At 44.2% G+C, this 22,847-nt stretch overlaps 1 protein-coding gene across 1 annotated transcript in view; it reads right to left on the reverse strand.

Annotated features, from left to right (window-relative positions):
• Nucleotides 1–22,847, reverse strand: part of DNAJB13 (DnaJ heat shock protein family (Hsp40) member B13) — a 52,721-nt gene that overhangs the window by 17,868 nt on the left and 12,006 nt on the right. The window contains exons 2-3 of the mRNA XM_086933832.1: nucleotides 8,200–8,303; nucleotides 4,285–4,446 (exon numbers count right to left, since the gene is read on the reverse strand). Of these exons, the coding sequence (XP_086789958.1) occupies nucleotides 4,285–4,446; nucleotides 8,200–8,303 (266 nt within the window). The remainder of the gene's footprint in view (nucleotides 1–4,284; nucleotides 4,447–8,199; nucleotides 8,304–22,847) is intronic.

The raw sequence follows: 22,847 nt of genomic DNA on the forward strand, positions 1-22,847 counted from the left end.
GTAGCCACTTTTTCTGTCCCAGTGTACAGATCACAAGATATGGGGATATGGATAGTGGTATTCTCCCAAGAAGCCGCCGCGCTCCACTTCTGCCGTACTCCCAGGACTCCTATGATAAGGAAAATCTATCATGGAGGCAGATCATTTGCCTTCCCGGTAGAGACAACGTCCTCGAGGGATTAGCCAAGCCACCACGGTGGTTCCGCGTTCGCAAGCTGCACAGTCACGGACGAGTACCCGAACAGAATCCTGGTATGGCAAGCATGATCGCTGACCACGGATCGCCGTAATTAATTGAAGGACGATCTGGATATAACAGAGGGAATCATTTATTGAGAAATACCAGTTTTTTATGATCACAGACTGGAAATTGATAGATGGTCTGGGTACCACTATTTAAAACGCATGGAATAAGAAACTTCAATTCAGACCGACCACCGGAGGCGCAATTTAAAAATGCTACGGTGATTCGTCGTCCTAGATGTGACCAACGTAGTTCCGTGGTGTTCAAACAAAGGGAACATAGGCGCAACATCACCATCCTTCCCCTGTCCTGTAGAAGACCCGCCAGAGTCCCATAATTAAGGCGTCAACAGGATCGAAACGTCGACGAAAAACAGAGGACCAGCCAACAGAATCCAACGCCACAGCCAATTAATATGGCACGCTGGATTCAATAATCATTAAGTTATAGACTGGCCCCCGTGATTTCCCAAAATTCCTTCCTTTCCCATATCCTTCACTTATGTGTATATAATTCACGTATCATTATGTCACTCAGTCACAATGTTTTCAAGATATGTCACTTTTTCACTTAACTGAATGCGCCATATTTTGTGATTAATTCTTATGCATAGTTGGAGGGTCTCAATGAAAATTCAGTGGAAACCAAGTCTTGAATGAAAAAACAATTCAATGATTAAAACGTTTATTGACCCTCTCTTTTGTTTGGATTTGCACTCTATAACTTGGTCTAACAGTCATAATAAGTAATACAATTATGCCTGAATATATGTTGAAACATGTGTACATGCTCTGAAGCAATCAGGTTCAAACCCGACAGAACCGCTGTTGATATCAACATTCCCGGTAGAGAAGGCCAGGGTCGGTCTCTTCGTGCAAATGAGACGTCTTTCTAATTTTCTGGTGTTCAAGAAAGAGGGACCTGGCTCTTCAAGCAGTAGAGGATTTATGTCAGTCAGTAGCACCAGAACAGCTTCAGGTAACCGTACTCTCGATTAATACTTCCAATAAATAAATAAACAAATGGGCACAAAGGTGAGGGGTACGCGTGATGTTCAGCATTATATTGCAGGAGGTGTGGCTCCCTGGTGGTAATCTCTTTTGGTATACCAAGGTTCATGAACGGATATGTTCTTCACTCTGAAATATTTAGGTAACTTGAATGACCCTCGGAGTGGAGATGAATGTTAGTATATTTAGGTATGGAGGAGATCCACATGTACTATCATATACTATGGCTTAAGTCCTTCATTCTACAGAGTCTGATGTATGCCAAGTATGTGAATGTGGGGTGTATGTTAATGCTGAATGCCCTCTGCATATTGTGCTAGGACCTAGGCTGTACGGTATAAATGGATATATCACTCTGGGGTCACAGCATAGGCAAACTTCATAGGCGGTCCATGAGATTTACAGGCTTACACTAGGTATTTCCTGAGCCTCTGAAATCACTCATACTAGGTCGTGAAGCCCGGACACCCACTCCTCAGAATAGGAGACCGAGTCGAGGTGAAAACATTCAGCTGGCATGGACATTGTGCAGCAGGAAGTCCAGTTTGAAGGAGCTGGAAGCCTCTATTTGAGAAGCTGAGTGGGTACTGTGCCTGGACCACTACAGTCCTTTGATAACTCACAGGTTTGAAGGACAAAAGGATTCCCCCTTGGTTAGGTTTACCTAGGGATGAACTATGCACTGAGGTACATCACCATCCAAGATACAAACCTCTCATCCTTGGCACTTCTGCTTCAAGTGACCATAAGGCTCAGTAGGCACTTTTTCTGCACCAGCATACGTGCGTTTAGTGGCTAGCGCTCTTCACCTGTTGTCTCTAGAATTGGGGATCATAGTTCTCAATGACACCCCTTAAAAGGAAGGGGGCAGGGGCTAGCGGTAGAAGCTGGCAGGGTATGGATCTCCATGACTTCTTTGCTGACTAGTAATATTTTAGAGAAGCCATGTGGGGTAGCTGTAACAGCTTAGACGCCATGTTAGCTGATTCTCTGTTTTGCTGCATGATCACCCAGAAAGGATGTGTGAAGGAGATCCAAGATGGCACTGTGTGGATTTCAGACGCCTTGGACCCCACCGGGCCACCTGGGCAGTGCTGATCCCATATGTTGTGGATTGGTGAGGGTACTTCATGTGTAAATGTACTGAGCTGACCTCTCCCAGGCCTTAAGGTAGCTGTGTTGCAGGGTTGAAAAGAACACAGGGCCTTCTCATGGTGAGTCTTTTAACCATGCTTTGTTCCGTCCACTTTCCATCCCTTGCCTGGGAGTTACTTCTGTGCATTATGCAGCACACATTAGTACACCCATTCATGCCATCCAAGAAATCCTTTTGCGAACTACTGCATTGGCATAAATGAACTTTGTATGGCTGATGGCTATGTGACCCTTTTGTGTTGGGTCATTCTCTCTGTGTGGTGTTGTTCCTTTGTAAGCTTTGTGAACCAAGCCCCATAATGTTACACATGCTGGCCAGATGTTCGTGGCAGAGATGATGTAGGTCCTGAGCAGGCAGATGATGCTTGTGTCTTAAGGTTGAGCCCCACCTGACTTAACCTTTCATTTCGGTGACTAAGCCAAAGTTGGGCCTAATGTATGGAGCATTGTTAATATATATGACTTGAAGGTGAGCCACAGAGCTTATTGCTTAGATCTGAAACCCCTTTGAGCGGATCGATCTGAAACCCCTTTGAGCTCCACGTCCCCTTTCGTCAATGGACCTGATGCGAGAGGAGCACTAAGAGCACTGACAAGGCGGACAGTCCCATTTGTACATATTTACTATACCCGATACTTTGAGTTTTTTCAGAGATATATAGGTTTTTGCTTGGTACTGGTGTTACAGTTATGTGACCCTTTTGTGTTGGATCATTCTCTCTGTGTGGTGTTGTTCCTTTGTAAGGGATCCTTGAAAAAAAGAAAAGGAGGGGGTGTGCTGATTATGAAGGTAGTGGTAAGTTGGACTCACAGTACTATAGTGGTAGAGCAGTTGTACTGATGTGCAGGTAGGGGAGTTGAGTGTAAGCCACTAGAGCTATGACTGGATGAAGTGCACGTGAGGGTCCAGTGTGTCTAACTACCCCCTGTGTGCATCTGGGGCTGCAGAGGTCTTGCTCACTATGTCTCTCATGGTCATTCTTTAATGTCAGCCGGGGATTAATTCACATAATGGCTATTATGATACTCCAATATTTTGTTGAGCATTTACGTTACCTGAGAGAATACGCATAATCAACAAGGACATGTTTGCCCCGGGTAGAATCATACATGAACTCAATACTGTTTGGGAGTAGGAACAGCACAAAACACCAGACTACAGGTTCACCATTATCCCAGTAGGTCTGTCACAATTGGGAACACTAACCCTCCACGGATACATTTGTAAGTTTTACTCTCTCTATGGTTCCTATGGGTGGAAGGGAACAACGTCTAGACCTCATCTTAAAGACAGGCAGGAACATGGGGAGTGACAAATAGGTATGGGGGTCAATGCTTTATCAGAGTAGGTAAGTATTTATATTACATGGGAATTGCATAATGAACAGTATTGAGTGTGGATGTGAAACATTGTGTGTGTTTGCGCGTACATGTGTGTATGCCTGTGTTCATACATGGGTACGTATGATGCAGATCCTTGGGTCATGCACCTCAAGTTTCTTCTCAAACATTTAGCAGCCAGAATAAAGAAAGGCAGATTAGCTAGCAAACATTGCCAAGGGAGGGAGTAATTACTGGAATCAAGGTAGGTGGTTTTATGAGACCTCTTGGTACCCTACATATTGCTGATTGGACAGAGGCCCAATATTTCCCTATAATACAGAACCCTGATACCTCCTTAAACTGACTTCTCACAATCCTTTATGTTCACCGGAGGGTATAGATTTATATTGGATTGATTTGACTAATAACGGTTATTGACTGATTTTTCCTCTTGGTTGCCCTGTAAATTGGGTTGAAAGGTTTCATGTTTGCAAACACAAAAGCAAAGTAGAAGATAATATACATCTTCAGCAATTCACTGCTATTTCTTACCAGCAAATGGATTATCTCCTCCAAAGAACTCCTGGAAGACTTTGTCTGCATTTCCATGAAACACGTATCCAGAAACCCAGGCACCTTCTCCACCAAATTCAGGGGGGATTCCTCCCTTGAGACCTTCCTCTGCAAATTTATCATAAGTTGCTTTTTTTCTGGCTGCGGAAAAAGAATCGGGGATGAAACCATTTCTCTTCATTTAGATTGGTAGCAAAAACACAGATTATACATCTGCATGGTGGTCACACTGTGCCTACATGCTGAGTGGTAAAAAGTCTCTAACAAAATACTGAAGCTACATATTATGATCTAGGAAGTGGCAGCAGATACCCTTTCTAAAGCCAGGAAGCATTATAACCTGCACACCCGATGTGAATCTAAAGTACACGTTCTTCTTGGTTCAATCTTATATTCAGGGTGAATCGTGCTTCAGGGATAAACCCACTACTTATGACCCTTGGATGCAATCGATGAAACATACTTTTCGCCAAATTTGTGTGTTGTATGCTTCATGGAAATGACTGGGGGGCTCCTATCTAGGATAAAACTGAGCACTCGTCAAGGATGCCCACTGTCCCCTCTGCTATTTCTTCTGGCTCTTTCTACCGCTGTTGGCGTTGATCCATCAGCCAGTAGCTATCCCTGAGAAAGACAAGCCGGTGGGTCACATTAAAGCGGTTTTATATGCTGATGATACAAACGTTATCCAACTCTGGCTTCTCCATACCTGAGGTGATATTACTAAGTGGGAGGCACTGTCTATCACACAATCTAACACCAAGGCTCGCGTTTATGGTTTCAACATGTGATTAATGCCAATGCGGCTCAAACACTTGGAGAAAAAAGTGAAAGATAATCTGCTCACATCTTGATTTTTCCCATTGTTGGAGGGTATGAATGATCTAAATGGCAGTTACTGCCCACAAGTTAAGTTATATTTCAGCAATGTTGCAAGCCGGAATCCCTAAAAAATCATTGTCCCCAGTCAACTCTGACATTAGGTCCAATGTGTGGAGTGGGAAGAAACCAAGACTAAAATCAGCAAAGCTGTAGGCCGCATACTGCTCTAGTGGGCTTAGACTACCTCACGTGGCATCATATTTTGTGGCATTTCATTTCTCACAACTAGTGAGCTTCTCACGTGGCTCAAAAGATGCCGCTGTAAGGGCAACTCTTGAACATAAACTGCTCATGTCCCGTCACTTTGTATCCTTGGTATATGTTCATGATAAGGTGCCACCCTCCAGGAACACCTGATTATGCAATCCATGTTTCTTGGTTGGAAGAGCGGTAATAGACAGCATTGGGTGCATTACTTTCTGAATAGTAAAGCGTCCATATGGCATTATGCCTAGAAAACCGCAGAGAACCAAGGTTGGGTGGAACACCAGCTAGTGAAGCAAGAATTCAGAATGCATACCTTGGAGTGCGCCGGCATCAGGACACTGCTGGTAACACTGATTCCCAGAAATGGGCAATGAAATCATCCAGGGTTAAAGCCCGCAAACCAGTTAAACAGCATGGTAGAGTAGGAATTCCCACAATCCAGTAATATGTAGAGTAGTCTCCTTATGACCAGGTCTCCATACAATATGCTTGCCGGGAACCAGCAAATGTTGGCCTAGGTCCATTACTCCTCACATACCAAGATAGAAAAAGACCGTGAGCATGAACGCCGTAAGCATCGAACAGCTACACCGGGTATCCTGCGGGCTCCTTTTTCTTGACTCCCTAATTTCTAAGCACTGCTGACTCCAAACAGAGAGGCGCAAAAGAACAGCAGAGGCGGGCACAGTTGCCCACTGTGCCTGTGATTATCAGGAAGCAGTCTTTGCCAGTTGAAGATCCTCCAGCAGAAAGGACCCACAGTGCAAGTGATAACACCTCTGATGCTTCCTGTCCCAGGGAGTCCACAAATGCTGTTCTTCAGATTCTTCTGTGACAGTTTGCATGCACAGCCTGCCATTTGTATGGGGAGGATGACCCTATGGCTGCTTTATTAAAGCCCCAAGGAACCTTTGTAGGCTTTCCCACTCTTGCTTCCACGTCCCTTTTAAAAATGTGGCTTCCAATCCATATCCAAAGGTTGCTGCAAGGTTCTTGGCTTTTAGTAATATTTAATTTACAGAATGACTCTCTTTTTTGTCAACAACTTCAGACTTTGGTTCAGACACAATAGGACTGAGAGGTCTGTCTCCTCAATAAATGTTTTTTGTACTACTGCCATTGCACAGAGTGGGACAGAATCAACACAATTTCACTACTTTCCACAGTTCTGCTTATATTCGTACGAACACAGCCAGATTCTGTGAATATGCATCTGTTAAATATTGTGTGAAAGGTGTAGAAGTGTAAGGAATATTTCATAGGATACTTTTTGTTAATGTCATCCAGTCAAATACTAGGCTTTTGGGTGGGTTATCTGAGCCCACGGTCAGATGTACCACTAGCAACAGGTCCACCATCTTTGACCAACAGACTAATTTCTGAAGCTATCGTACTGGTATTTGTAGAGTGCACAATTTGCTGCTGGTACAGCTTTTCAGCATTGTATTTGTAGTCTATGGGTAACTTTCTAAATGGTTCTGAGGTTCGGATCACAGATGGTGGTTTAAGTGGCAAGAGAACATATTCTATTTGTCGTGTAAAGGGACATGTTTCAATCTCTGGTGAATGAGCCGCTTTCAATGAGTTGTGGGTGAATGTTCTTGGTGTTTGATGTGTGAGACCGGAGGGGTGTACCAGTTGCATGCACATATTTTAGGAGAATGTGCATGCCCCTAGCAAATATGTGTGCTTAAGACAACTGATGACAGCAGGGCTGTTCTGTTGTTTGATAGTCAGTGATGTGTTAAGGTGGAGAATGATGCTGTGAGCAGTGACACCAGACTGTAGGTCCTTCAGTGCGGTGCTGGACTGGACGTGTGCACAGTGCTCTGTTAGCGTGTCCGGTTGAGAGTCTTTGCCCGTACCAGAGAGCATCGTGGGAAGCGGATGTAAAGCTGGAGGTCAGTCAAGCAAAGTCATGCAGCACGGAGGGATACCTGCACCGCTTATTCAAATAAGCTCTTTGTGCAGCAGGGAACTGTACTTTTGGGGGGCTACAACTAAACAGTAATTGGCCGTGTAGCAGTAGGTGCTTGATGTCTTTGGCTAAGTAAACAAGTGGTGTAACAGAAGTTGGGACCAGTGGTGGGATTATAACCCAATTCACGTAACCTTTTCTGTGAGTAAAATGTTCTCCTGACGTAAGTGTTACCTACAGGAAATATTCTTTACTCCGCAGTCACAACAACGACTTGCCTTTACAACGCAGTCCCTTCCCCAACTGCGACGTTACAACGCGCTACTTTACCACGCAAGTCGTTACAAAGACTTCCTGTAGGGGGTGCGTTGAGGGACTGGTGTTGGATTTTTAAGTTCAACACCTCCTTATTGCTTTATTTAAACTCTTTTTATTGGTAGAATTTGCACACACTTGATTATTACAGCAATCATCATCATTACATCACAACATCACATCCAGTGCACCGATATCCTCTGCCGATACAGTTCTTGCATTTGGGGAATTACAATTTGTTATTCCCTCCTACTTGTTTCTCTGCCTAGAGATCTTATAATTCTCAGGTGCAATTGGGGCACATATCAGTCCCTTGTGTATATTCCACTTGCTCCAGATTTGTTCCCACTTCTTGGGCACCTTCCCTACTGTTGCATCGACTGGATTTGAAACAGTAATTTATACTATTCCACAGTCCAGCACCCCCTAAAGTAAGTCGTTGTAACGACGTGCGTGGTAAAGTAATGCATGGTAACGTCGCAGTCAGGGTAGTGTCTGATACTGTAGCACACCTCCAGCATTTGTGTAAACAAAACTACCACAAGTCTAAAAAAGAAGGCGGTCTGACTTACGATCGCTGAGTACGTCGTAGGCTTCCGCAATGTGCTTAAATTTCTGCGGTGCTCCCGGCTCTTTATTTTTGAATGGATGGTACTTCATGGCAAGCTTACGATACCTGCAAGGTGGAAATATTATTAAATACATGTTCATATGTTTTATATGTACGTACAGCAAGTAGTGTTAGCACAAGGCCACCAATTCCACCTTTACACCTGTGTAAAAAAAGATATATTTTAGCGTGACTAGCAAAGGCGGTGAGAAGTGTTTGAGGGTACCAGGGTGTTAACCCCCCTCCCTACTCCAATTTAGCACGAAACAAAGTAAAAAGTTGTCTGATTTTACGTTGAGGATACAGGGGGAGCGGGAGTTTTCTTTTTAAAGATGGACAGCTACTCACTCCTCTGTAATCAACTCTGTATTCAAACAAAAAGGCATTTCAAAGAGCTTTGGTACTGTGCTCAAAAGGGAAAAAATGTTCCACTGGTAAAAGTTACTACCCCTCGGTTTCTCAAAAACGTGTATACATAAAACATAAACATAATTTACTTAGTTTAATTTTCAAGCTTCTGGCTTTTTTTAATTCTCAGTATAAAATATGCATTTTCAAATTAAATTAATTGTCATTTACTTATTCAAACAAAAAAAATAGTATCACTTTTGCATTTCTATTGTTACCATGATTAATTTCAGGTAGAGGTCCATATTTTTAAGGGTGCCATCCTTCTACTTTGAATGGAGAAGGCAGTTTAACCTCTTAGTCAATTGTAGTTTCTTTTAAACAGTTTTTATTTTCAACAAAGTTGCATCGGTACATATCAATATCAAAGCCTCTCCTCCCGTGTATCAGCAAGATAACAGAAAAATTCATCAATTCCCAGCTGTCTAACTACCTCGAGACTAATGAACTACTCAAATCTTCACAGACAGGCTTTCGCCCGGGCCAGGGCACTGAAACAGTGATGGTGACGGTGGTCGAGAAGGCCAGGAAGATCATGGATGCAGGAGGATCAGTGGCAGTGATCCTCCTGGAACCTGAGCGCGGCCTTCGACACGGTCAACCACCAGATCCTGGCCCAGCGACTTAAAGATCTTGGGATCACAGGCACTGCCCTGTCTTGGCTGAAATCGTTCCTTCAGGACCGCTCATTCCAGGTGATAGAGGGCAATTACACATCTAAAGAGACCCCTATACGCTGTGGAGTGCCACAGGGCTCTTCTTTGAGCCCCACGCTCTTCAACGTATATATGTCCCCCCTGGAAAAGATAGTCACCCCACATGGGATCAAACTCCTGACGTACGCAGATGACACGCAGCTGGTTGTCTCTCTTACTCAGCAGGAAAATCCCACCATCAACCTCTACTCCTGCTTGAGAGACATAGTCAGCTGGATGGACAGATCTCACTTGAAGGTTAATAGCGACAAGACGGAGATTCTGGTGATGGGGAATCAGGCCCACTTTCATCCAGAATCTCTCTGGCCCCCATGCATGGGCAAGCCCCCAACTCCCAAATCCGAGATTAAAAGCCTCGCTCTATGGCTAGACCAAAATCTCACCATGCATACCCAAGCTAGGAAAACGGCTGGAGTCTGCTTTGGTCTCCTGCGCTCCACCCGGAAAATCCTACCACTGCTCCCTTTCCAATCAAGGAAACTTCTGATCCAGGGCCTCATTTTGTCAAGGCTGGATTACGGAAACGCACTGTACCTGGGCGCACCGCGGAAAGTTACAACTAAATTACAGGTAGTGCAGAATGCGGCCGCTAGGATTCTGACCAATACTCAGAGTCGCTGTTCGGCCAAACCAGCCATCAGAGCGCTGCACTGGCTTCCCGTTGTAGAAAGAGTGCAGTTTAAGGCACTCTGTCTAACGCACAAAATTCTCAATGGAAAAGCACCCCCTATCCTCAAAGACCTGGTGACTCCCTACACCACCTACAGACCCCTCTGATCCTCTAATGCCCACCTTACTCTGCCGCCTAAGATCAAGAGAGCACGTTCAGGAGGTCGACGTTTTTCATACAACGCTTCCAAACTGTGGAACTCCCTCCCCACTGACCTCCGCGCACAACCCAACCTTCTGGCATTCCGTAAATCTCTGAAGACCTGGCTGTTCCCGTAAGCTTCCCCTCTTGATTCCACCTGTACTTGTTCAGCGCGGGGACGCTCACGGGCAACCATGCGCTTTAGAAATCCGGTAACATTTAACATTTAACATTATGGTTCCCATTACATGACTCCTTCATCTTTATAACCACATCATAGTGAGCAAAAGTTACTAGTCAATTGTAGTTTCTGGTGCTGTAAAGAACCATATGATTACATTCTGCTCTTATCAAGTGGCCGTCCTCGCCAACCCAGACCAGGTGGGGTTGTCAGTTTCATGGAACTATTTTTTGATTTGCAGAAGGGGTGCCTCTGTGAACGAATGAATAGATAGCAGGATCCGCTACAGAATTAGAAACCAGAAAACCAACATGATGTTATCTGCTAGCCTTTAAGAAGTTTAGAGGGAAGAAAGGAATCAATGTTATTGTATTGTATCGCAATTGTATTTCTGAGCCGCGAACTACGCTTACCTGGTGAGGCAGTAAATTACTTTATGGGGAGTAGCACATTGCTTAGGAACCAAAGGTTAGTGGTTAATTCAGTGGGTTTTGGTTATGTGGTTTAGTCTAGTCTTCCCAGTAGAAACACTCCCATGCTTTAGTTTACCCCAGTTTGTTTGTGGTGAGTCAGAGGCAATTAGATGTGATTATTGAAGGGTGGTTAGGACAGGGGTTGTTAGTTAACTTGAATATAAATATGGGCTTTATTTTGTATTAGGGACAAATTGGTTACTATGAACCTCCTAGTCAGCAGCTACTGATTGCACTTTTTGTAGTCACTAAGGGAAATAGTACAGGTACGGTGTGTTGTGGTTGTTCTCTGATTGTAATACCATCACATAAATATATGCGCATACAAAAGAGTGAATTTGCAGTCACTAAAGGAAATAGTACAGGTACGGTGTGTTGTGGTTGTTCTCTGATTGTAATACCATCACATAAATATATGCGCATACAAAAGAGTGAATATGTAAGGGTAAGCTGATTCTTGCTGGTGTAAGGCCCATTTACCCGATGCAGCTTATGTTTTGACAGACACATAAAAGTGCATTTAAGGGGTCAATTTCAGGGCCCACCTCATCACTACTTCCTCTGCATTGACACGCCTGGTATAATTTGTTTTTGTATTCGACGTACAGAATCATAGGAACATAGTAAGGATTCTCTACTGTTTGCTGGAAGGGCCTTGATCTGTTCTGCCAAGACCTTGACAGCCTGCGCTTTAGGTGGCTTAGATACACTTTACAAATCAATAGTTATAGAGTGCTCAGGAATTGTTAGAGTTTATTACATGAATCCCTCAAAATCATTTTGAAAAAAAGTTAAGTCTTGAATGAACATTATCTCTGGCAAATACCACTGGCCATCTAATAGTTATTCAATTTTGTGAGGGCTTAGCATTTTGTAACCTACTGCTCTCTGAGCCCTCTCTTTGCCTCGTCACATTTCCCTCTGTTCCTTACATCTTTGTACGTAACTACTCTCTCACTACCTAATATCTCCATTTACCTCACCCACAGTTTACTATCTCACCTCCCCTTTCTCTCATTCTACCTTTGAACTCTTTCATGTACCTTTAGAAATATCGTATTCCTTTCCCGTTACACACAACCACATACACACACTCACTCTCTCTCTATCTCTCTCTTTCTCTCCCGTCTCCATTTCAACTCACCTCTCCACCTCAGGAATCTCTCGCAGCCTCTTTCTCTTTAGATCTCTACCTCACCATATCTTACTTTCACGAATCTCTACCTCTAAACATTACCCCTCTTCTCTATCTCTCAACTCCCTCTTTTCACTCCACACTATATTCCTCTTCCTACTTCTCCACACCTCTTCCTACTTCTCCACCTCCACTCTTTACCGGAACCATTTTCTATACCTCTTCTAACTTACATATATTTGTTCTCCCTCAAGTCTCTCTGTCTACCTCTACCTCTACCTCTCACTGCCTTCACCTCAATAGGAAACGCGCCTTTTTGCATGCTCACCCCAGATTTTTCAACCTTTTCTGCACCACTCTATCTATGTTATTGTTGCAAGTCAAAAATAAATCTAGATCCAAACACAATAAACATTGACGTCGATTCACCAAAATGTCTGGGGTAGCGGAAGTGACAACTCACACCCTTGGACCTCAATAACATCACAGGAAGTGACATCATATGACCTTTGACCGTAAATGTCCCTTGAAGTGGTATCACAGTACCTTAACCCTGAAGATCACATTGACATTGCAGATGTTCTGTAATAACTGCATTATTAGTATAACACAACACAGAAAAATTGCTATTTTAGAAAGCACCTATATTAGGGCACTGACATGATCTTTGAAAGTGGTGGATTGTAATACTTATGCTAAATTGTAGTGAGCCAGACCTCTTCTCAGTGGGTTTGGGGCAGACTGAGAAAAATGTTTCAAAATAGAGGCAAATAGTGTATTAAAAAGCATGATGTTCACCTACATTTGCTAAAAAGTCTTAGTCTCTGAAAGGGCACTCATTCCTATTCAAGTCCTTTCAAGGTGTGACTAACCTATGAAACCGGACGCTCTTCAGTTCACCCCATTTTTTTCAGAATGTGCTATGGATGCCCCATTATGTCAAAAAGCACCTCCATTGCGTCAGGCCAAGAACTTTGTCAGGAGTGCCCCTCATATCCCAAAAATTACCAGCATTATCCCAGTGTCCCTATTTTGTCACAGTTGATTGTCAAGCAAACACTTGTCTCCAGTATGCCAGCAGTGGTATTTTCCCATGGGTACCTCTATACGCCAACATTTCCTTCAGTATGCCAGGGCCAATGGTAGACTAGCAAGCACAGTACCACATTGTCACTCACACTCACTTACAGCCAATTACTCACCCTCATTCTCACTCACACTCCATTGTTCATTCTCACTAGCACTCATTTATTCTCACCCACTATATTGAACTTATTCTCACTCATTCTAACTTGGATCAATCATACATACTCACTTGCACTAACTGCATCATTTTCACACACGCTCACTCAGCTTCTCTCCTTCATTAACACTCACATTCACTCACTCATACTTTTTCATTTACATGCACCCACTCTAATTGATACTCATTCTATCTCATTCATTCTCACTGACAATTAAGCTCACTTATTCTCACTTACTACCTGTCACTGCCACTGACTCTCACACACACAGACACATACTTATGAGTGTGTGTATCATTTATTGCCTCTGTGAGTATAACAAATGTTTAGCACTACCCTCTGATAAGCCTAACTGCTCACGCTCACTACCACAAAAAGAGTGTTAGTATTATCTGCTCTTGCCTCTGTATACCAATCTGGGCTCACTGGACTCTCTGCACAGTGTACTTCATTTTAATGTACTATATAGCGACCCAGCTTCCTACTGGGACACAATTCTGTTTAAACAGTTTTTAAACGCCTTTAAATTTTGTTATAAAAAAATGTCATTTAAAGAGTGATGATAATGGAATACTGTGATACACAGCCCTATAATGAAAATAAATTCTTGTTACTATTTAAGTAGTTAATACAGAAATCAGTTTGGGATTAATTAGTCTATACTGTTATTACAAGCTATTGAAAACCTGAACTAAGCATCCATCACCAATAGGTGTCAGTCTTGCTTAATTTTTTCATCTATCGCAAATCAATTGAGAAAATCTCCATAATCCATGTAAAACTCTGCATTATTCTGCCAGTCTGGAAGAGTAGCACGTAAAATGCTCCTCATTGTTGCCTTAAAATAATTTATTTGGCCTAACCTGAAATAACTGATGTTACGTTTATAAATGAAATACATGAACATTACTAATAGATGCAGAAGAGAGACTGTTTTGGTTATGTTACGTATGGCTCTCATAGAGAGCTTCCATCGTTTATTTCAGTTTCTAAATCTCATAACCCACTGCTGTGACATAGCAACAGACGATAACTAAACGGGTAACCCACTGTTGCGATGTCATAAAGGCCTTCCCGGCCAGGCTGACAGGATTCCCTGGGAGTCTGTCAGCGCAGGGCTGCTGGTCTGCTTTGACTGAAAACAGAAAATGCAGCGGGAATGCAGGGAAAGTGGTGGGGTTGGTCAAAGATGGCAAGTAAAAAAATGTAACCTGTGGGACAGGGATGCACAACAGAGGCTATGTTATACATGGCTCACCCAGTACTCTTCTACCACTGCATAGCGGGACAGATGACTTTGGGGGCCATACATAACATAAAATTATAGATGGGTAAAAGGTTACGGGAATGTTTTTCACCTCGGGGTTCTAAGTGACATCATAGTCAACCCTAACTTCACTCTTGTTGCATATTTGATTTCTGTTAGAAATGGGTTCTCTAGTTGGCAGAGGTATGCACCATGTCCAAGTAAGGACCCCTACCTTAATCAGGGTAAGTCAGATACACACCTATATTTTCCTGTGCTCACCCTATGGTGGCTTGGCACAGAGCAGTTAGGCTTAACTTAAGAGGCAATGTGTAAAGTATATATGCAACACTTATTACAGTAAAACAATGAAAACCATCACACAAAAATAATCCACACCAGGTTAGAATAATAGAGCTTAATTTAATGAACAAAACAAGACTAAAACGAAAAAAATCCTATAAGTAGAACTGGAGTCATGAATTTTTAAAGAATATCTTGAAACATAGTGCTTAGAGTCACAAAGCACCAACAGGGCTATTTAGTAGCACTGGAGCGGGTCGAATCTGAAAAGTCAAGCCAAGTGCGATAGTGCGTGGGTCGGATACAGAAGCTACACAGGCCTGCTGAAAACAGTACCTTTCCGGAGGATGCTTTGACGGCATGAGCAAGATGCATGGGTTTTAAGTCACGAAGTCGGGTAGATGTGCCATTGTCAGGTCTCACAGACGGGCTCCACGTTATTGTCAAACACTTTTTGATGAAGGTGATGTGTCATCGTCAAGCCGGGGTCCCACATCAGCGTCGAACCTCTTACATTGCAGGCGATGCATCAATGCAGCCTTGCAATCGGGTTCCATGTTGTTGTCAAACCGTGCAAGGCTGTCCTCATAGTGGCACTGTGTCGAAGGAAAATGCATCAGTTCCGACTGGTGCAAAGCAGACGATTAGTGAGTCTCTGAAGAAGAACAGCCGCAGACCCCCCTTTCATGGCCCAGGGCTGGATAGGCACCTCTTGGCAGGGCAGGACTCACAGTTGGGAGAGTCCAGCAGTTGAAGCAGAGTTGAAGGAAGTCTTTGATGTCTCTAAGACTTCAGAACAGGAGGCAGGCCAGCAAGCCCTTGAAGTCACTTGATTCTGGGGATGTAGCGATTCAAATTAAATTTAGTCCTTCTCACCATCAGGGGTAGCTGCCTGGCACAGCAGAGCAGGATTTCAGCTGAGTCTAGCAGAGAATCAATCCTTTCAGCAGCACAGCTGCCCTCAGGTCCGGAGTGTATGAGTTGGTGGTATTAGGGGTCCAGTACTTATACCCAGGTGTGCCTGTGAAGTGGGGAAGACTTCAAAGAGAGGCATTTGAAGTTCTCAAGGTCCCTACCCTTCCTTCCCTGGCTCCAGACTCACTACAGGAGGGTAAGCAGCTCTTTATGTGGGGACAGGCACAACCCTATTCAGGTGCAAGCGTCAGCTCCTCCCTCTCATCTAGCTCAGGAAGGCCCATGAGCCTATAATAATTTACAAACGGCAGTGGTGGTATTGATGGTAGCACATGACTCTTTGTATGCATCCAAAATTGAAATATCGTATTGGTACCCCTCAAGGTAAAAAACATACACCCCACTACCTCGGGTGTCAGCCTACTGTGGTTCAGGAGAACCCAGTGTGAATGTTTCGCATGAGAGTAAACCTTGGCACCCTAATTAGTTCAATATTGATTCATCAATAGTTTTTCTATTTCAACTCAAATCAGTTTAGACAAAAAACTGTGTTTAGCTTGCTGTTCAACTTAATACATATTTAGAATATTCAAATGTTGGCAATGATTTTGGAAGTAGAGAATTACAATAACATTATTTTTCAAAGATGGAAAACATAATGCAATGATCCTCCTGTATGGCGTTGGACCTGCAGCCAACACGTGTTTTGTTACAAAGTAACTTTTTCAAGGCTGAACTATATAATAGATAGGAGATGCGTATTCTGTAAGCATTCACGATCTTCCAGTTGAGATGATCAATTTCTATTCAGTTACTTTGTGTGTTTATGCCCGGAACGATAATGGAACCATACACTTTCAGTGATTTCAATAATTGTCTTCTGAGCATATCTTGTTTCATCATGATTCCATATAAGCCCATATTGAAGAGCGCAGGCGAAGGGCTACGATATGCCCCTCTCAATACAAATTCTGCAGTGTGTAAAGGCCGCCCCGAACTCAGTTGCAGGAAAAACATAACTATTACCCCTCTCATGCCCTGGGACCTTTGTCTGCCAGAAACCATTGTAGAAAAGGTACGCAGGTGGAAATGACGTCAGATAGGCCACCTTTAATCGGGCGGGCAACAATACCATCACGGCCTGCTACGTCAAAGTGGTGTTTCTGGAGGTAGTTCTGGTGCTTGCCTTGCCTTCGGGAACCTAGTAATCAATTGCACTCCAAATAGGGTGGCAGCTCAGAGCGGTGGGCAGACGGGACAGCTGTAATTTTTGCCATATGTCCCTCTACTGCAATCCTCTATCTGACCTCCTTATTTGATGGTTTGAGCCTCAAAAACTGTCAAAGGAGCGGCAGAAGAACATATTTCATATCACAAAAAGAATGCATCATGGTGACCTTTCATGTAAGCTTCCATTTAAACGAGTACCTCACAAGGAAACACCTCGCAAAAGCCATTGTGAATCAAACCCCACTGTATATGGTTCTGATTTACAATAGCAATATTATTTAGGGAGGTTTCCCACTACTCTGAGCAAAAGCCCGAGCACCTACAATCATTTAAGTCTTTATTGGGCATGCAATAAAAGTCTTCACACACAGTCACTGAAAAATGGTGGATTAGGGGCTTCAGTTTCACCTTGGCCATCTAACTTCACTCAACCAGCCAATACCCATCTAGAAGTGCTTTCCTCCTCAAGTAATATTGTTCCCATTCCATATTAGCAGGATGTCAAAGAAAATAATGTGCTGTTCATAACCAAAGTAAATGACATGCTATTCATATCCACCACATCCACAAAGTTAGTGCCGTTCACATTCCACATAAACTTGTCAGATTTTTCTGAAAATCAAAACCTTACAAGTAGCTGCTTTCTTTCAGTAGAATTTTCCCAGCAGCAGTGTAGCAGTGTACAGCATGATGCACAAAGGAGGTATTTTGCGATTGCAAAGTCCGCAAATACGAAAGCATAGGGAATGCAAACACAAAATACCCTTTGAAATATACCAAACTCCTTTTTTAAATCAGAAAAGTCATTCCGGCTCACAATAAGGGTTTCGCAACTCTTCAGAATCGCAAATAGGTGGGGTGTGAAAGGGGCATTCCCTGACTATTTGCAATCAATGATGTGTAAACACAATTGAAGTTGTAATCCATTGATCAGTTACAGACCCTCGAGTAGGGGTGGTAACTGATTCACTAAGTGGAAGCTGTCCCCTTGGAACAGCTGCCCCCTTTAAGAATCATGTCTGAGGGGGAGTGGTCTTGCAGCGCATGGAGTGAGACGTGCGCCTAGGGAGCTGCGAACCGCCACTGCCATTCAAAGCTAATATCACGGCAACGGAGGGCTCCCCCCCCCGACGGTGTGCAGAACCCCAGAAGGGTCCGAGAGCAGCCTGTCCGCGTTCTTTGAATCGGCGGACCTGAGCGCTGCGGTCGCGATCGAGTGGCCCCGGGGCCTGGGTTGTGGTCTAAATCTTCGATTGCCTGTATCCCCAGGGGCTGCAGGCTGAGTGTGTGCCCTCCTCCGCCGGGAGATCCGTGGCCTTGAGTGAGCCACATACTGTGCCGGGTGGCGCTCGGGGCAACTTCCGAGGCGGAGGAGAGGAGGCTTGAGACCGACGCCTGGAGTCACGAAGGTACGACGCACTGCGGGGAGAAGGCCTGAAACCGCCATCTTGGGGACTGGTAGAGCTGGAAAGACGGCACACTGCACCCCTCTCTGGGTTCTCAAACCGGCACTGGGGTATTAGAGGGTCCTCCCTGTTACCAGAGAACCTATCGGAGGAACAGGAGAACGAACAGGAGGCATTTGTGGGGTCGGCAAAGCAGGGGCCATTGATGTTGCAGCGGGCTTGGGGTCTACATGCACAGCCGCTACTCCAGATTCCCCGATCCATCGGGAGTTGTGTGACCTCGAACAAGTTCATCTGCTGGCCTGCACAATCATGAAGGCTGAGGAGCGGGGTCGGGTCGTCCCCTAAAGATGTGAAAGCGCTCGCCTCTCTGGGGTAAAGCTCATGACCGCCATGTTGGGGCCTGCTGGGCTGAAGAAGCCACGTACCCTGCCATATTTGAGGCAATATACACATCTGGCACTGCGTGGCAGTCTCTCAAGAGCTATAGTGAGGAGCCCGACTGTGCTCTGGCTTACCCATCCCCTGGCAGAAGCTAGGCTGATCGTGGCACCGGAGGAGGAGGAGAAATTCCAAGGCAGGCATAGACCCGATCAGCGGAGAAGGGTTGATCGACGGAGCGGCGAACCTGAGGAGGGAGATTTAGGAGGCCTTGTCCACTGCTGGGCCGTACGCCACCTGGGGATCCAGGCGATATAGTGGCTAACTCGGACGGGCCCACAGCCCGGCCATTTATGGAGTGGGAGGACGGAGCACACCATCAGCTGACCCACTCGACTATGTGAGTACTTGGGTGCACCTTGCTAGCATGTGGGCCTGACATTCCAGCATATTACATGGTTCTTTGGAGGGTCATTAAATACCTCATGCTACAGTGTGTGCTCCCTGTCCTCGCCTCAATATCACTAACCGGGGTCAGTAAAGAAACAAGGAAATACTACATCAGACAAAGCCTAGGTAGGAGGTGAAATCCCCTTGCATGGCTGCTATATAGATCACACATCTCTTCTCATAGTCCACAGCAAAGAGGCTGACAGGGCCACCGACACGGTCACCGATCTAAACTACCTCACAGAGACACTTTTAACACAAGGACACTCAACTCCTGTCCTAACTGAACTGCCTGCCCCACTGCAAATGATCCCACATTGGGCCGTTGAGCACCCTGAATCTCCTGTTCTGTCTTCTTGACCCGGGTACATAGTGGGAGCATTACTGACATGCCACACTCCAAGACAGGGAAAGATGCCGCAGCAAATCTGAAAGATAATCCTGTAGTATCCCTGTGGAACAAATCTGGTCCTTCGGCTACCGTGACCATGGCGTCCTCATCAGAAACATCTGCTGACCTTTTACCCAAGCCTTTATGACCATCTTCTTGCACAAGATCAAATCAGAAATTAGTTCTCTTAAAACTGAATTTAAATCATGCATTAAGGAACTCAAAAAAGACATAACACAAATTGGAGAGAGGGTGGACGATCTTGAAAAAACAATAGACACTTCATGGAAGACCAGGAACACCTTTGGCAATGACTAGCTCTCCTCGAGGAACAAAACACTGAACTTCACATAAAGCAGGAGGATTTAGAGAATAGAACTAGGCGCAACAATCTCTGCCTTAGAGGCGTACCCAAAGGTGCAGAGGGTTTGGATATAATGACATTTGTAAAGGAGCTCCTTCATGAGATCGGAGTAGACAAGGATGCCTCCCCACCAGCGCTTGATAGGGCATACTGAGTGGCTGCGCCCCCTGGACGCTCGGAACTAGTCCCCGATATACTAACTAGGGTCCATTTCTGTACAGAGAAAGAGGCAATATTAAAAGCAGCCCGAATAAAACTGAATTGACATACAAGGGATTTACTATTCAACTCTTTCAGGATATCACACCAACTACGCTCTGGCGTCGCAGAGTCTTTAAACCAGTCACTGATATGCTTCTCAAACTGGGCATCCAATACCAATGGGGACATCTTTTTACGTTTATTTTCACATGGGAGGCAAAAAGACGGGTGTTGCACTCTCTTCAGATGGCCAAACAACTGCTACAACTCTCAGTACCCTCCACATTAGCCAGCTCCTCTCTTTCAACACCACCAGACAGAGAACCTTTATGGCTGCAGTGGACCAAAGCACTCAGACAGCGACAAAGGACTAGAAACAGGGGGCAATCCTCCTCCCAGTTCAAGCAAGATATTATCCAACATCGCCGCTCCATGGACTATGACAAGTCGCCCACCCCTTCTCAAGCGCTATCAGAATGATAGACATGTCGTGCTGGGATACGTGACTGTATTATGCTCCTGATACAGCCTCTTGAGATGGCATTGAGCTTCTTTACGCGAAATGTACTGTTGGCATATATCTCAAATATAAAGAGAGGGGTCCAACACATCAAAAGGACAGGACACCGCACAAGACATTAAAGCCTAGAAATAATTCCCTTTGGGGTTTTTTTCCTCTTATTGCATACAAACTATACAATCAACATGTAAACTTCACACACACATCACTTCCATTCAATACAAAGTGAGTCAAACTATACAGTTGCCAGATAGATTATTTTCAATTAAGTTGTACGCAGATTCTTCTTGATGCTAAATCGCTTGGACCACTTGTGACGCAGGGATTATGATGAGAACACAGTTTGCATTATTGCATTTCCATGACAGTTTATATGTCTAAAAGTGTCCCAACAGGTTTCTCAGTCCTCCCACAGACACAGTTAAAAAATGTTTTCTTGTTTGTTATTGTTATTGATATAGTTCACAAATCTTTTGTTCTCCTTTTTTGTTTGTATTTATATTGGTATTCCTGCTCGATATGCCGCATTCATGAAAATCCTTTCATGAATGCGGCATATCGAGCAGGAGGTTTTTGAATCCCGGCTATACTATTTATTGCCACAAATAATACCAAATGCAATAATTCAAACTGTGTTATCATCATAATCCCTGCGTCACAAGTGGTCCATGCGCTTTAGCATCAAGAAGAATCTGATACTTCCTATGTGAGGTTTTTGACCTGCATATAACCCTGATTATTGGAACTCGTCTATAAGCAAGCCTGAAGAAGTGTTAATCCTCCGAAACGCGTCGCTCTTTGGCCTACATTTATTTAATATGTTCCTATGAAATTTATTGTGAAATGTTTTGTCATATATTTTTCGTTATTGATGAAAAATTAATGCATTGCTGTTCCAGCTACATGGATTGATTTTGTATAATTTTATGCTGCTTGTTTTTAACGTGTTTATGTGTTATGAAAAGGTTTTTTAATTATATAATTGCTTTTGATATCAACCAATTTAATAAAATCCTTTGGGAAATATTTTTTGTACAACTTAATTGGAAATAATCTTTCTGGCAACTGTATATTTTGACCCACTGTGTATTGAATGGAAGTGATGTGTGTGTGAAGTTTACATGTTGATTGTACTGTTGGCATCTATGTCTGATATTTAAATCTCAGACCATGCACATCTGGAACTGTTGTTGCAAAAACCACACACATTCCACATGACGCACACCCCACTGGCGCCTCCCCCGCCAAAATTAGAGAAGCAATTATGACATACTTTGCAACTAATGACCTCCCGGGAAACCCCATTCCCAGTCGTATGGGATACTTTTAAAGCCACCATCAGGGGTCTAATAACATCGATAGCGATAGCGCGCACTCAAGCAGCTCACCTGATTGAAGACAAACTGTCTAAGGACATTAAGACCCTTGAGAAACTACATCAAGAGACGCCCCTATCCATTAATAAACAACGCTTGGCCATGCTTCGGGGCCAGTTAAGAGCACACAGAATCAACAAGGCAGAGCGAGCATTAATGACATTGAAGCAGAAGTAGTATGATGGAGGGACAAGGTGGGAACAGTATTAGCATGCTGACTACGGAAGAGGACAGCGAAGGCACACCTTGCAAAAATTAAAATGGCGGACGACAAATGGGCCACAACTGAAACAGCTAAAGTAGCAGCCTTCCATGATTATTACACTCCTCTCTACACACATGAGAACCCCCACCCACACTAGATACATGCAGTGCTGGATGACTGCAAGTAGACTCCAATAGACGGGCAACCTGCACAGCTCCTCGAGGAGCCCTTCGCACCGGACGAAGTGACTCATGCACTGAAAGACCTACCACTAGGAAAAATTCCGGGCACTGATGGCCTACCGATTTATTTTTACCGCACTTTTATCCTACAAGTACAAGACCACTTGCTTTGCCTTTTCAATTCATTCACGGATACTACCAGTCCATCAGCGTCTATGGCCATGGCCGAAATAGCACTCCTTCCTAAGCCAGGTAAAGACGTTAGATTATGCTCCTCGTATCGTCCTATTGCACTTCTTAATACAGATATAAAGATATAGACTAAAATCCAAGCTAAACCTTTGGAGCCACATATGCCGGGGCTCATCGAGCCTGACCAAGTTGGCTTTATTCGGCATTGCCAGGGCGCTGACAATGTGCGACGGATAGCACACCTGGTAGAAAAGGTGCATCACTGGGACATCCCTGCCTG

Source organism: Lissotriton vulgaris, chromosome 8 (assembly GCF_964263255.1).
Source record: "Lissotriton vulgaris chromosome 8, aLisVul1.2, whole genome shotgun sequence".
Taxonomy (NCBI): Eukaryota; Metazoa; Chordata; class Amphibia; order Caudata; family Salamandridae; genus Lissotriton; species Lissotriton vulgaris.